Below are 15,337 nucleotides of genomic sequence, written 5' to 3'. Positions count from 1 at the left end.
CAGGTGCCGGGGACGTTAATGAAGGCAGAGGAGGTGGCACCCAGCGCACGGAGAGGCTGAGTGATGGCTGGGAGGCGTTTGTGTCCGGGGGGAAAAACGTGTCCCCCAGACAGACTAAAGGTATGGCGGGCAAATTATAAAAAGTGATATTGCAGCATTGGAAGGGACCCCCAAAAAAGAGCCACCTTCACAGAATGCACTATTAGTGCTGCAGAAGGTGGCTCTTTTAGTTAAAAATGCCAGGGGGGGGGGGACAGGTTCCCTTTAATAATAAAGACCTTCATTTATATATGGCATTTTGTGTTTACTTGTGTTATCTTTGTCTAATATTTAAATCTGTTTGGTGATCTGAAACATTTAAGTGTGACAAATATGCAAAAGAATATGAAATCAGGAAGGGGCAAACACTTTTTCACACAACTGTATGTATATTATTATTATTATGTACTGATAGTGCAACAGTGCTGTGTGCTGCAGAGTTGTGTGTATACAGTATGTACTGTTAGTGCAGCAGAGCTGTGTGTGCACTGCAGAGTGGTATGTGTGTATAAATAGTGTAAGGCCACATTCACACGTTCTGTATTTGGTCAGTATTTTATATCCGTATTTGTAAGCCAAAACCAGGAGTGGAACAATCAGAGGAAAAGTATAATAGAAACACGTCACCACTTCTGCATTTTTCACCCTCTCCTGGTTTTGGCTTACAAACACTGATGAAATTCTGACCATGTGAACATGGCCTTAGTGCAGTATTGCTGTGTGTGGTGCAGAGTTATAAGAAATTTTAATTAATAGGAAATATATTTTTACTGTGTCCTGAGGTCTAAAACTGAGGTGTATGATATAGTCCAAAAAGTACCGTACATTTATCTCATCGCTTGGGAGTTCACTTTAAATGCTTGTTTTGGCATTTTATAATGGGCTACTGCTATAGGTATACTACTACTCTCCTACAAATAGCTTACTGTGCCAGAAAATTACATAAATTCAATCTAATATTACAAGTCTCTTACAAAATGATGTTTTCTGTCAAATATTTGTGATCTTTCTATCTTCCTTGTAGGTTATCGGCGCTCTCCCATGGTTGTTGAATTCGCCAGGGATCACTGCAGGTGCTGCAACTGCTGCTGTACCAGCACCGAATGTTGTGCAAGCTGTAACCCCCCAGCTTTTATTAAATGCCCAAGGACAGATAATAGCCACTCTGGCCAGCCAAGCCATCCAGCCAGCAGCGATACGGAAACAAGCCTCACAAGACCTACCAGCTAAAACTGAACATCAGGTAATACTATATGTAGAGATACAAGTACACAGACTGCCAGTACCTGCAAAGCGTGTGGTCATTTACATTATTTTAGAATTAAATAATCCCCAATTCATCACACAGATTATGCCACAATGTTTTGCGTAAATTTTGAAAAGTTGAAAAATGTTTGCACAGCACGGAGTTGTGCAAAAATGCTGCGTTTTTCATTCCAATTTATCCCAGCCAAAATAGGTGGAGCTGCAGTGTGATGGGGCGCGGCGGTTGTGTGACTCCACCGCTTATCTAATTCCTGACGAGCTGTGGGGTTCCTTACTCCAGTTTCTAGCTGCAGTAATATTTGTGGCGAGGCACATGTCACTTGTCAGGTGCTCCTAATTCATTATGAGGCGTGGACCTCATAATGGGAAGGTGCCACGATTTTTATTTTTGTGGTGATAAATATTGATTAGATAATGAATTATTTTTAATTCAAAATTAAATTCTCTGTTTTAATTTGTTGTTTATTTATGATTATTTTTCTTCAGCCACTGGGGGATACCATTTTGCTTTTGATGGTGTTTAACTATCATTACACACCTTAAATATGGCAGCCCCTAGGTATAAGAGTCTACAGTCGCCATCCGACCCCATCTCCTGCATTGTGGCTCCCTCGAGCTGTGACCTGGGCACGCCTACTGGGCTGTCCAAGTCACAGTTGTGGGAGGAGATTTTGTTGTAGCAAACAGGAGCTGCCGGAGGGAGGAGGCGTAGAGAGCGGAGGTCCGGGGTGAGGTGATTATCATCAGCGGTGATCAGCAGCCTGCAGTTAGTAGTAGATTACCAGGCTGCTGATCACTGCTGTGACCCCAGTGTTCAGAGCACAGCAGAGTAATTATCACCCTGCTGTGTCATGATCACTGACACACCTCTACTGTGGTACTGTGTCGCCTCTGAAGGAAGCATACACTACCATACCAGAGCTGTGTATGTAATACCATCGTACGTGATGTGCCCCAAAGCAGTGGAAGACTATGGGGTGTGCATTATACTATATGGATGACTATGAGGGTGCATTACACTGTATGGAGGACTTTGGGGTGTGCATTATACTTTACGGAGGTCTACGGGCTGTGCATTATACTGTATGGATGACTATGGCGTGTGCATTATACTGTTTTGAGGGCTATTGGGGGCCATTATACAGTGTGGATAGCTGTGGGGGCCATTATACTGTATGTAGCCTCATTATACTGTATGGTGGGCTGTGTGCGGGTTCCCTGTCTGTCTGACAGCCAGGCATCGGACCTGCTCCCTCTCGACAGCAGGAACATTAAACATGTGCCATGAATTTTACAATCACGTGACTAGAAAACTCTCTCATAAAAGTCAGATAATCTCCAAATCCCAGTTTCGTATGGGCCAGGTGGCTTTATATTTCTGAATGATAGTAAAAATGGCTTAGATGATTACCATTGGGTTACAGGTTTAGATTCTTCTCCTTAGCTATTATGTACACGGTATGGGACAGCAGAAAAAGTATGCTAGAGGTGAAGGGTTCTACCAAATTTACTCCAGTCCAGAATAACCTAATTTTACCTGAATTATTTCAATTAAAAAGATTGCAGAGCGCCGATGGCTTGTCCTGAGTTGAGGGTCAGCAGAAGTCCCCCATTTCTGTCATTACGATACCCCTGTGAACGTCGGCTCATGGCCGGTGTTCATAGAAGATTGTGATTTTTACTAGCCCTGTTATGTATAGCACAAGCAAGTGGATGATTGCAGCTTCAAGTCTCCTGAGTGGACTATCAAAGCATGACTCCAGCGTTTCTGTTTTTTCAGTGCTGGAGTGGCGCTTTAAATATATGCCCCTTTCTCCTGATGATTTGCTCACCCTACGGCATCTTCACAATTTTTTCGGTGCTGCTTCGGTCCCCGCGGCACCATCTTAAGAGCTCAGTTTCTGATTGGCTGGAAGTCAGAAGCTATGTCGCAAGAGTCTAAGAGCCAGAACGAGGCTTTCATAGACTTGTATTGCAAAGTTACCTCCGCACAGCTCCACGAAGTACTGAAGCTGCGGGCACGTCACTATTTGCCTGAGACCAGCAGGAGCGGCTGCGAAAACTCTGAAATGGTGGAATGTAAGTATCAGGCACTGGAATTACATTTAAAGCATCACTCCAGCAGTGCAAAAAAAATGCTGGAGTGGTACTTTAAATTAAAAAAAAGAAGTTTAAAATATAAAAAAGTAAAAAAAAAGAAAAAAAACACTAAACACTAAAGTTCAAATCTTTTGCCCCATTGGAAATAAAACACTAATAAAACACATATGGGTTATTGCTGCTTTCAGAAATATCCGATCTATCAAAATATTAAATAAATGAATCTAATTTGTAGACAGCATAATGAGAAAAAAAATTACGCTTTTTTCGCTGCCGCAATATTGCAGTGAAATGCAGTAAAAGGCAATTGGAACATTATATCTACCACAAAATGGTATCAATAAAAATATTAGCTCAGGTCTTCAAAAAATAAGCCGTCACACCACACTAGATCCTGAAAAATGGAAATGCTATTGCAATTTCACTACGCTTGTAATTTTTTTTTACCATTTTCCAGTACATTATATTGTAAAATAAATGGTTCCATTCAAAAGTACAACTCGCCCCCAAAAAACAAAAGGCTATATTGACGGAAAAATAAAAAAGTTATAGAAGAAGGGCAGGAAAAAGCAAAAAAAATGGAAAGTCTATCCCCCAAGCGTTTATCAATACCTGCTTAAGACTCCTTTACCTCTCAAAATAAACTATCCACCTGTAATAATTTGAGAACATTCAGTCATTGATGCTATCGCCTCCTTGGACTCTAAACGCTAAGAGGGCTAATTTAACAGATCTATTTTCAAATAAACAAGTTGCCATGAATCAAGCCGAAGGCCGGTTTAAAAATATAAGTGAGTAAACAAACAACTATTGTTGATTCAGATTAGGACAGATACAATGGAGGTGAAGTCTATATGGAAGTGGAGCTTGGAGATATTTCTTTGGAACAATGGAGAAAGGTCCTTGAACTAATCCCAGGGTTATCACAAATGTATCTTGTCCATAGGTTGTGGTGATGTAACCGTCATGCAGGATCACCTTAAAAGGTATTGTGTGGTCTTCTTGTGGCCCCCATTAAGGACTCTGGAAGTCACATTAAGTTTAAACTGATGTGGCGTCAGTTTACTTTCATTGGTTGCACAGCACAGAAAAACAAAACCATAAATGTAAAATCCCTAGCCTTGTCCAGGTGCTAAATACACAATGTGAACCCTGGCTACTCAGACACAGTTTAGCTAGTCCCAGTCCAGTGACACAAAACCGCTATTGTCTATAGCAGGGGTGCCCAATTCATTTTCCCAAGGGGCCACATGAAAGACAGTGACAGTTGTGGAGGGCTGAACCAATAGGCTGAAATGAATTCTGCTCAATGTTAACATATTAATTATAATTATTTTGTATTAATAATAAATGATTCACTTAATATTGAGCAGAATTAAGTATGCATACATCCCCCTATATGCCGTATGAGCCCGCTCATGGCTCTCTTATATAACGTATGAACCCACACACAGAGCCTTATATACTGTATGAGCCCCCACATATCCTCCTATATACAGCACTAGCTGAAGAGCCCGGTGTTGCCTGGGCATAGTAAACATCTGTGGTTAGTTATAGCACCTCACTTCTCTCATTTTCCCATCACGCCTCTCATTTTCCCCCTCACATCTCTCATTTTCCCCCTCACATCTCTCATTTTCCCCCTCACTCCTCTTATTTTCCCCCTCACTCCTCTCATTCCCCCCTAACACATGTCATTTCGACCTCACATCTGTCATTTTCCGATCACTCCTCTATTTTCCCTCACGCCTCTCATTTTGCACTCACACCTTTTCATTTTCACCTCACACCTCTCATTTTCAACTCACACCTCTCATTTTCCCTTCAGTATATACATGTTTGTCATCTCCCTTATATATAGTATATACCTGTATGTCATCTCTTCTGTATATAGTATATACCTGTATGTCATCTCCTCCTGTATATAGTATATACCTGTAAGTCATCTCCTCCTGTATATTGTATATACCTGTGTGTCATCTCCCCTGTATATAGTATGTACCTGTATGTCATCTCCTCCTGTATTAGACGTTGTTCACACGTTATTTGGTCAGTATTTTTACCTCAGTATTTGTAAGCTAAATTGGCAGCCTGATAAATCCCCAGCCAACAGGAAGCCCTCCCCCCTGGCAGTATATATTAGCTCACACATACACATAATAGACAGGTCATGTGACTGACATCTGCCATATTTCCTATATGGTACATTTGTTGCTCTTGTAGTTTGTCTGCTTATTTATCATATTTTTATTTTTGAAGGATAATACCAGACTTCTGTGTGTTTTAGGGCGAGTTTCATGTGGCAAGTTGTGTGTGTTGAGTTGCGTGTGGTGACATGCGTGTAGCAACTTTTTGTCTGTTGAGTTGCATGTGACAGGTTAGTGTAGCAAGTTGTGTGCAGCAAGTTTTGCGCATGGCGAGTTTTATGTGTGGTGCATTTTGAGTATGTGCAAGTTTTGTGTGAGGCAACTTTTGCATGTGTTGCAACTTTTGTGCATGTGGCAATTTTTCCACGTGTGCAAGTTTTGCGTGTGGCGAGTTTTCCATGAGGTGAGTTTTGCGCTTGTGGCAAGTTTTGCTTGAGCCTAGTTTTGCATGTGGCGAATTTTGCGCTTGGCGAGTTTTGAGCGGTGACTTTTGTGTTTCGACTTTTATGTGGCGAGGTTGGTGTATGTGTGGTGAAATGTGTGCTGAGGGTGGTATATGTGTTCAAGCACGTGGTAGTTTGTGTGTTCATATCCCCGTGTGTGGTGAGTATCCCATGTCGGGGCCCCATCTTAGCAACTGTACGGTATATACTCTTTGGCGCCATCGCTCTCATTCTTTAAGTCCCCCTTGTTCACATCTGGCAGCTGTCAATTTGCCTCCAACACTTTTCCTTTCACTTTTTCCCCATTATATAGATAGGGGCAAAATTGTTTGGTGAATTGGAAAGCGCGGGGTTAAAATTTCGCCTCACAACATAGCCTATGACGCTCTCGGGGTTCAGACGTGTTACTGTGCAAAATTTTGTGGCTGTAGCTGCGACGGTGCAGATGTCAATCCCGGACATGCACACACACACACACACACACACACACACACACACACACACACACACACTCACCCACCCACACTCAGCTTTATATATTAGATGAGCCCCCACATAGCCTCCCATATAAGGAGTGAGACCCACATAGCCTCCCTATATACAACATGAGCCCCCACATAGCCTGCTATGCAAGTACAAACATCCCATACACATGAAAAAAAAACACCGCATACTCACTTTGCTCCCGTTACCCCGGTGCAATAACTACCCGCAGTGCACAGCTGACGTGGTGAAATGACATCATCTCTTCAGCTGTCTCACACCCTAATTGGTGGAAAAAGAGGCTAGCAGCTCCTCCTCCACCAATGTATTCACCACTGTCTGCATCTCGAGGATATGTAAAGCTGTGACCGCAGTGGCAAAAAAACGGCAGATTGGCAGGACACTATGTTCCCGTGGGCCACTGTTTCAGCCCTTTGACTGCCTCGGTCTGGTCTATAGCAACCACTGACACTTGCAGTTTTGAAGCACACTGCCTGTGCAGTCTCCTCTCAGAGAAATGTGGCATTTCTCCCTCCCTAGGCTGAGAGACTAAGGTGAACACCTAGCCTGGTTATATGTACAGCTAGCCAGGTGCAGCTCATCAGGACCTGTAGTGCTAGGATTTAATCCTGCCATACCCAGCAATACATTACATTTCCAACCCTTATGCAAAAGTCTGTGGGGTTGAGCACTATAGTTCATCAGACAATGAGTACATGATGACCCTTAAACATTCCAATGGAGGCTGCTGGTGCGGTGCTGAATTGTAAACCTAAAAGGTTAGAGGGCCAGAAACCGCCGTATCACCCTACAATTCTTTTCCCAGTTATTCTGCTTCCATTTCAATTGTGCATGGTCACTGACAAGGTGAAACTCTCTTCCCAGCAGATAGTACCTTAGAGCGTCAAGAGCCCAGTTTATGGCCAAGGCCACTTTTTCCACGGCTGCATACTTTTTTTCTCATGATCTTTTAGTTTCCAGCCTTATACAACACAGGGTGCTCTTCCCCATCAATCACCCATGACAAAACTGACCCTACCTCATTGTCTAAAGTATCAGTTTGCACAGTAAAGGGTTTTTGAAAATCTGGACAGACTACCATTGGTTAGGAACATAGATAGGGCTTCTTTCCGTGACTGAAACTCTTTCTGCCTCTGGTGTCATTCAACCATTACAGAGCTCTTCCCATTTGTGAGGTCTGTATCAAAGGTTGCAATAGATGCGAACTTTGGTAAGAACCTCCTGTAATACCCTGCAATCCCCCAAAACACCTGTTCCTACTTTTTATTCAGAGGTCTAGGCCAGTTCTGTATGACTTCAGTGTTCTTTAACTGAGGTTTAATTAGACCTCGTCCAATGGTGTACCCCAAATACTTGGCTTCTTCTAAGCCGATTGTGCATTTCTTGGGGTTTTCTGTTAGCCCTGCCGGTCTTAATGAATCCCACCACAGCTTGTAGCTTGTTAAGGTGGGACTCCCAGTTCCCACTGTATATTATCACATCATCAAGATAGGCTGAAGCATACAGAGTATGGGCTCGGAGTATCGTGTCCATAATGCTGAAACATTGCTGGGGCCCGTGTAGGCCAAAAGGCACCTGGGTGAATTGTTAGTGACCAGTGGGTGCAGAAAAAGTAGCTCTTTTTTCCTTGGCACTTTCTGTCAGTGGAATTTGCCGGTATCCTTTAAGTCAAGCATTGCTATGTATTGAACATCCTGTTAGGAAAAAAAGGAAAACTGTATTTAAAGTGGTTTTGTTTTAATAAAAATAATTTGATTAAAAAAAAAAAAAAAATAGCTTAGGTGAATTGACATCCCCTACAATCATGAACACAAAATAGAAATTCTCTTTAAATGGGTTGTCTGGTGTCTGTTCACTATCATTTAAATGGAAACATTTTTGTTAACAGTTATGAGGTAGAAACCGAGTGTTTGTGAATCTTCGAAGTAAAGCCTCATTCATAAGTCAGGTTTTTTTTTTTTTACGTACAAGAAAAACTAACTTCGTTTCATCAGTGATTTACATGTGTTTTTCACTGATGAGTAAAAAAAAGTTTCTCAGCCTCTTCTCTGTCAGTGAGAAATAGACTGCACACGAACGGCATCCAAGTGCTGTCTGATGTTACGTTTTTGTTTATTTTTACCCATCCAGAAATTTGCATTGCCAATTTTGATCCAACATTCGGATCAATATCTTACATGTCTCCGTGATTTTGCACAGACCGCTCGATCCAAGGAAAAAATCTGACGTGAACAGCCCCATACAGTCATAGCTATGTGTGCTATCCTTGAAAAAAGAAAAACGGATAGCACTCGTACACAGGGGTGGATTAAGGGTAGCCAGGGCCTCGGGCTGTTCAGACTCTGTGGGCCCCCCACAGAGGCAAAATTTTCGGGGCCCCCTTGAGACTCCGCCCAGGCTCCACCCCAGCTCCGCCTCCACCCCTCGAACTGTCCACAGTCCCACTGCTCTCTCTTGGAAAAACTCCACTTCTCACCTATCACACATTAACAGTTCCCATCACCAGATCACACATAGCCGGCAGCTTTTGTTTTGGCCAAAAGATTTTTTAAGCCACCACCATAACACTGTAGACACACTTGGCCGGGTCCTACTCTACTGTAACCTATTAAATATTTGTTAAACTATCCAATACAATTTAGGTATATTTTTATTTGTTTTTCAATTTTTAAAATGACCAATAATATCACTTACAAGGAACAAATACCACTACACCATGTCCACACCACATATTACCACCACAGTGATCGAATAATATCACATACAAGGAAGAAATACCACAACCCCATGACCAGACCACATATTACCACCAGTGACCAAATAATATCACATACAAGAAACAAATACCACCACACCATGTCCAGACCACATATTACCACCACATAGTGACTGAATACTACAATACTGATCAGTAATAAACAACAAAACAAAACACAATACTATCACTATAAGGCCGGGGTCACACTAGACCGTAATACGGACGAGTGCTATGCGATAAAAAATCGCATAGCACTCGGCCCAATGTTAATCTATGGTGCAGCTCCCATCATCCGATATTTTCTCCACCGTATTTCGGATCCGAGGGAACTCGCAGCAGGCTGCGATTGTCAGCGTATCTCGGCCGAGACTCGCCAATGCAAGTCTATGGGTGCGAGAAAAAATCGGATTACACACGGACCATGCGTGTGCATTGCGAGAAATACGCAGCGGTGTTCTATAGAAAAGCCGGTAATTCAATTGCCGGCTTTGCATTTCTCCTTCACAAACCCGACAGGATATGAGACATGGTTTACATACAGTAAACCATCTCATATCCCCTTTTTTTTGCATATTCCACACTACTAATGTTAGTAGTGTGTATGTGCAAAATTTGGCCGCTGTAGCTGCTCAAATAAAGGGTTAAATGGCGGAAAAAATTGGCGTGGGCTCCCGCGCAATTTTCTCCGCCAGAGCGGTAAAGCCAGTGACTGAGGGCAGATATTAATAGCCAGGAGAGGGTCCATGGTTATTGGCCCCCCCGTGGCTAAAAACATCTGCCCCCAGCCACCCCAGAAAAGGCACATCTGGAAGATGCGCCTATTCTGGCACTTGGCCACTCTCTTCCCACTCCCTGTAGCGGTGGGATATGGGGTAATGAAGGGTTAATGCCACCTTGCTATTGTAAGGTGACATTAAGCCAGGTTAATAATGGAGAGGCGTCAATTATGTCACCTATCCATTATTAATCCAATTGTTTGAAAGGGTTAAAAAACACACACACACACATGATTAAAAAGTATTTTAATGAAATAAACACAGCGGTTGTTTTAATATTTTATTGCTCTCTCATTCCATTTTCAGACCCTCGCTTGGCAAAACAATAAACACACAATATACATACCCTCTCTGATGAACTGTCACGTCCCACGAAGTAATCCATCTGAAGGGGTTAACTAATATTACAGGCAGAGCTGCGATAATCCACTCGCTCGTGCCTGTAATCCCCGGGTGCTGAAAGGAAAGCAGTGATGTGTACTTACATTCAGTCGCGGTGATGCGCCCCTGCTGGATGTTCTCATGAACTGCAGCCTGGGAACTTTTCCCCAGGCTCCAGGTCATATGAGGACATCCACCAGGGGGCGCATCACCGCGACTGAAGGTAACTATAGGTCATTGACCTACATTTCCTTCAGTCGCGGTGATGCGCCCCCTGGTGGATGTCCTCATATGACCTGGAGCGTGGGAAAAAGTTCCCAGGCTGCAGTTCATGAGAACATCCAGCAGGGGCGCATCACCGCGACTGAATGTAAGTACAGATCCAGCTTTCCTTTCAGCACCCGGGGATTACAGGCACGAGCGAGTGGATTATCGCAGCTCTGCCTGTAATATTAGTTAACCCCTTCAGATGGATTACTTCGTGGGACGTGACAGTTCATCAGAGAGGGTATGTATATTGTGTGTTTATTGTTTTGCCAAGCGAGGGTCTGAAAATGGAATGAGAGAGCAATAAAATATTAAAACAACCGCTGTGTTTATTTCATTAAAATACTTTTTAATCATGTGTGTGTGTGTTTTTTAACCCTTTCAAACAATTGGATTAATAATGGATAGGTGACATAATTGACGCCTCTCCATTATTAATCTGGCTTAATGTCACCTTACAATAGCAAGGTGGCATTAACCCTTCATTACCCCATATCCCACCGCTACAGGGAGTGGGAAGAGAGTGGCCAAGTGCCAGAATAGGCGCATCTTCCAGATGTGCCTTTTCTGGGGTGGCTGGGGGCAGATGTTTGTAGCCAGGGGGGGCCAATAACCATGGACCCTCTCCTGGCTATTAATATCTGCCCTCAGTCACTGGCTTTACCGCTCTGGCGGAGAAAATTGCGCGGGAGCCCACGCCAATTTTTTCCGCCATTTAACCCTTTATTTGAGCAGCTACAGCGGCCAAATTTTGCACATACACACTACTAACATTAGTAGTGTGGAATATGCAAAAAAAATGGGAATATGAGATGGTTTACTGTATGAAAACCATGTCTCATATCCTGTCGGGTTTGTGAAGGAGAAATGCAAAGCCGGCAATTGAATTACCGGCTTTTCACAGATATCGCGCTGAATGAAATATAAATACAGAATATATATATATATGTGTCTCAATGACATATATATATATATATATATATATATATATATATATATATATATATATATATATATATATATATATATATATATATACTGTATATATGTTTTCCCGAACATTTGAGCACATAAATCCATTAGATGTCGGTTTTGCAAGCTTGCGAGAAAATCTCGGCATACGGATGCCATACGGATGTCACACGGATGTCACACGGATCATTTGATGCGAGGAAATTGCATCCTCGCACTGCACACGGATCACTGTTTTTGAAACATTTGTGCGATTCTCGGCCGTGAAAAACAGACCGTTTTTTTATACGTTAAGTGTGTCCCCGGCCTAAGTGCCATTATACACAGGAGATCTGTACTTATGCAGTGTCTGTGTACAGGTAATACAGTGATCACTGGTGATATTATACACAGGAGCTCTGTATATAGTGTATAGGTAATACAGTGATCATTGGTGACATTATACACAGGACCTCTGTATATAGTATACAGTGTATAGTGTCAGTGTATAGATAACACACTGATTTACCAGTGACGTCTCTAGATGAAGTCCTTCATTTTTGTTTTTCATCTTTCATCCAGGACAGACCGCCATCACTTCTTCCAGCCAGGACTTGTCTCTGTAGGAAATAACACAGTTATCTCGAGCTCCGCTTGCAGAACACATTACTTAATTTTTCCCAACTTCTACATTACACCACATGAAGAAAAAAAGGCGACATAGTCTCACTCTGCACAGTAACAGGACCTCCCCTCCCCCATTTAAAACAGTATACTCAACAAAATAAAATACATCACTGCAGTAATAATATCCCTTAATTAGCCCCCATGGTAATAATATTCCCCATCCTAGCCGCTGTGTGTCTCATTCCTGGCTTCAGCCATATGTTCTCCCATCCTGCCCTCATGAGTATCCATTCTGCCCCATATGATCTCCCCATCCTGCCCCATCTGTCTCCCCCCACACCACTGGGCTCTGGGCTACCGCCCAGATTGCCTTCATTATAATCCGCCACTTACTTAACTGTTAGATTTCAGGACAGAAGAGATTTCTACTGCTGTCTCGCAGAAGATAGGGTTAGCTGTGCTGGTAACACAAACATTCAACAGTTACCAATTTTTAATTCCGTGTTCGTAGTAACTCACAGCAGGTGATCTTATAGACATTCTAAACATTGCATTAGGAACACAATTATGGTACTTTATAAGACATTGCAAGGATTACTATCAGAGATGAGCAGATCTGCCAAGATTTCAATTTGCCAAATTTACAAGAAAATTAAATTCACAGAGAAATTATTCTCTGCAGATTGAAAGTCTCTTTTTATGCTGTGGGGTCTCTCCAGAACCCATATCATTAAAACAATATAGTTCGTAACTGTCCAGCCATTCCTGTAGCCCAGCTTTCGGATGCCTGTCTCTTCCTTTCCCCCGTTTTGCGCATTCTTTTCAGCCAGGCCTGCATGCTTAGTCTAAGGCCTGGTCGAGACTGAAGCCAAATAGAATGAGAATGACAGGGAAATGGGAAAACAGATGCGGCAGACCATGCTTTGGGGATGGCAGGAGGTCAGAAGAGTGGTGAATTGAATTTTTTTTTTTAACAGTTTGCAGGCTCTCTGCTGTACATCAAAATTGCAGCTGTGGCTAGCCGTTATTATGCTGAATTCACAGTCTGTATTGTGGAGAATATGAATTTTTGGAAAATTTAAAGAGAATTTAGGTCCACTGGAATATATATTTTTTCATCTCTAATCACAGTATGAGGAATATCTACATAAAATTCCTTTGATCAAGAACATGTTTTCCTTACGTTTTTTTTTTTTTTCAATTTTAGCCTGTTCAGCAAATCCAACCTGCTCCTACCATAACACAGCCAACAGTGGTTGTCACAAATCCATCTCCAGCCAACACGTCTACTTCTAGCCAAGTCCATGTCAGCTGTCCAGAGCCCCCAACTGTGAGCCAGCTTGTGTCAAGTAAGTAGACCATGTTATCTACCGATGTGCTTGCTACATAGTTGAGACTAGTCAGCCTCATCTCTATAGCCCATTCAAGTCCTGCTGTAAATGTCAGGTGCTGACAGCTGTGCCTTACTGCTTAAATATTCATGCTACTTAGTTCATATGGACAAATCCGTTTACATCATGCAATCAACTGTTTATGGAATGACTTTGATTGACAGCTACCGAACCAAGGCAATAACTAGGACTGTAGATAACTCAGATCACAGCATTTTACACTCACAGTAGCCCTCATGCCATTTTGCATTAAAATACAATAATTTTGTAAATATGCTTAAAAAGTCATATTTGGAGCTAGAAGTCTGACCCATGCAAAGGTTGATTTTCTGCAAATTAAAACTCCGAATGTGTAGAATCCATACATGCCTTATGTCTATATCTACATGTGCATATCACATATTCTACAAAAATTATGCCAGAAAAAGTACCTCCCCCACCTTAATTAGAGGACTTGTTACGCCCTAATTGGACGCAATGTATTTTTTGAGTAGAGATCAGTGAAACACATTGAGTCCTAAAAGTGGGTGAACAAACAAAGTGAAATGCTCTTTGGTTTACACGTTCAGTTTGCCTATTAGACTGTGGATGAAAGGCTGAAGAAAATGAAAGATGGATCCCCAAACGAGCATAAAATGCTTTCCAAAATTACCCCTCCATCCCCCGGTCAGAAACAACATCCGTATGAAGCCCATAACTAACTTCACAATTTCTCTTTAAAAGCCCACTTTATTGCCAAGAGTTCCCTATTACCAATGTCATAGTTTTTCTCAGCGGACGACAGTTTCTTTGAAAAGTATGCACACGGATGCCATTTACTTGGAGATGCGCCGTGCAATACAGCCCCCACCCCCACTTCAGATTCCTGAACCTCTACAATGAATGGCTGAGTTATGTCAGGATGTATAAGAAGCAGCACAGAAGCGAAACATTTCTTTAAGGTATCAAATGCCTCACTGGCCAGACTGGACCATTTGGAAAAGGCCGTCCCTTTCCTCGTCATATCCGTCAGAGGTTTGACCACTACCAAAAAGTTTTTGATGAACTTACGGTAGTAGTTGTCGAAACCTAAAAACCTATGTAAACCCAATAAACGGAACCTGTCACCTCGTTGTTAGCTATGAAACTGATTCCAGGGTGCTGTTAGTGGTGCAATGTGCTTCGGGCAAGTCACGGCACTCAAAATAATGTGGGCGTGCCTAATTTCAAAAGTACACCGAATGATCCGTGACTGAAAAGATAGTCGCCACCCCTATGACTGAAAGAAAAGGAATATGAGGGAATCATCTAATTATATAAAGTGTTTTTTAAATCTAATACTTCAAGCTTTTCTTTGACACATTGCATCACTATCAGCACACTGGGACCAGTTTACTAGCTAAAAACAAGGTGACAGCTTCCCATTAAATCCTGGATGATCTCAATCCAGTACCTTCCTGATTTTCGCTGGATCCATGCGAAAACCAGTGGACAGTAACTAATAACCCAGAAAAGGATCTCCTGAACTGAGAACATACATTTCTCTGGTTAGACAAATTGTCTCTGAGTATCTGTAAGTCCTACCTGACATATACCTGATGTGACTCGAGGTCAGACGAATAAATCAATACGTCATCAAGATAGACCACCACAAACCTACCTGCCAGGTGACTAAAATTGTCATTTACAAAGTGCTGAAAAATGGTGG

At 42.3% G+C, this 15,337-nt stretch overlaps 1 protein-coding gene across 4 annotated transcripts in view; it reads left to right on the top strand.

Annotated features, from left to right (window-relative positions):
- POU6F1 (POU class 6 homeobox 1) overlaps positions 1–15,337 on the top strand; it is a 130,516-nt gene that overhangs the window by 76,032 nt on the left and 39,147 nt on the right. For all 4 annotated transcript variants that reach the window (XM_077297835.1, XM_077297832.1, XM_077297834.1 and 1 more), the window contains 2 exons: positions 1,064–1,282; positions 13,467–13,608. In XM_077297835.1, the coding sequence (XP_077153950.1) occupies positions 1,064–1,282; positions 13,467–13,608 (361 nt within the window). The remainder of the gene's footprint in view (positions 1–1,063; positions 1,283–13,466; positions 13,609–15,337) is intronic.

This window comes from Ranitomeya variabilis, chromosome 3 (assembly GCF_051348905.1).
Source record: "Ranitomeya variabilis isolate aRanVar5 chromosome 3, aRanVar5.hap1, whole genome shotgun sequence".
Lineage (NCBI taxonomy): Eukaryota > Metazoa > Chordata > Amphibia > Anura > Dendrobatidae > Ranitomeya > Ranitomeya variabilis.
Note: the sequence above shows the minus strand (reverse complement) of the source record. Positions and strands in the feature narration are given on the sequence as shown.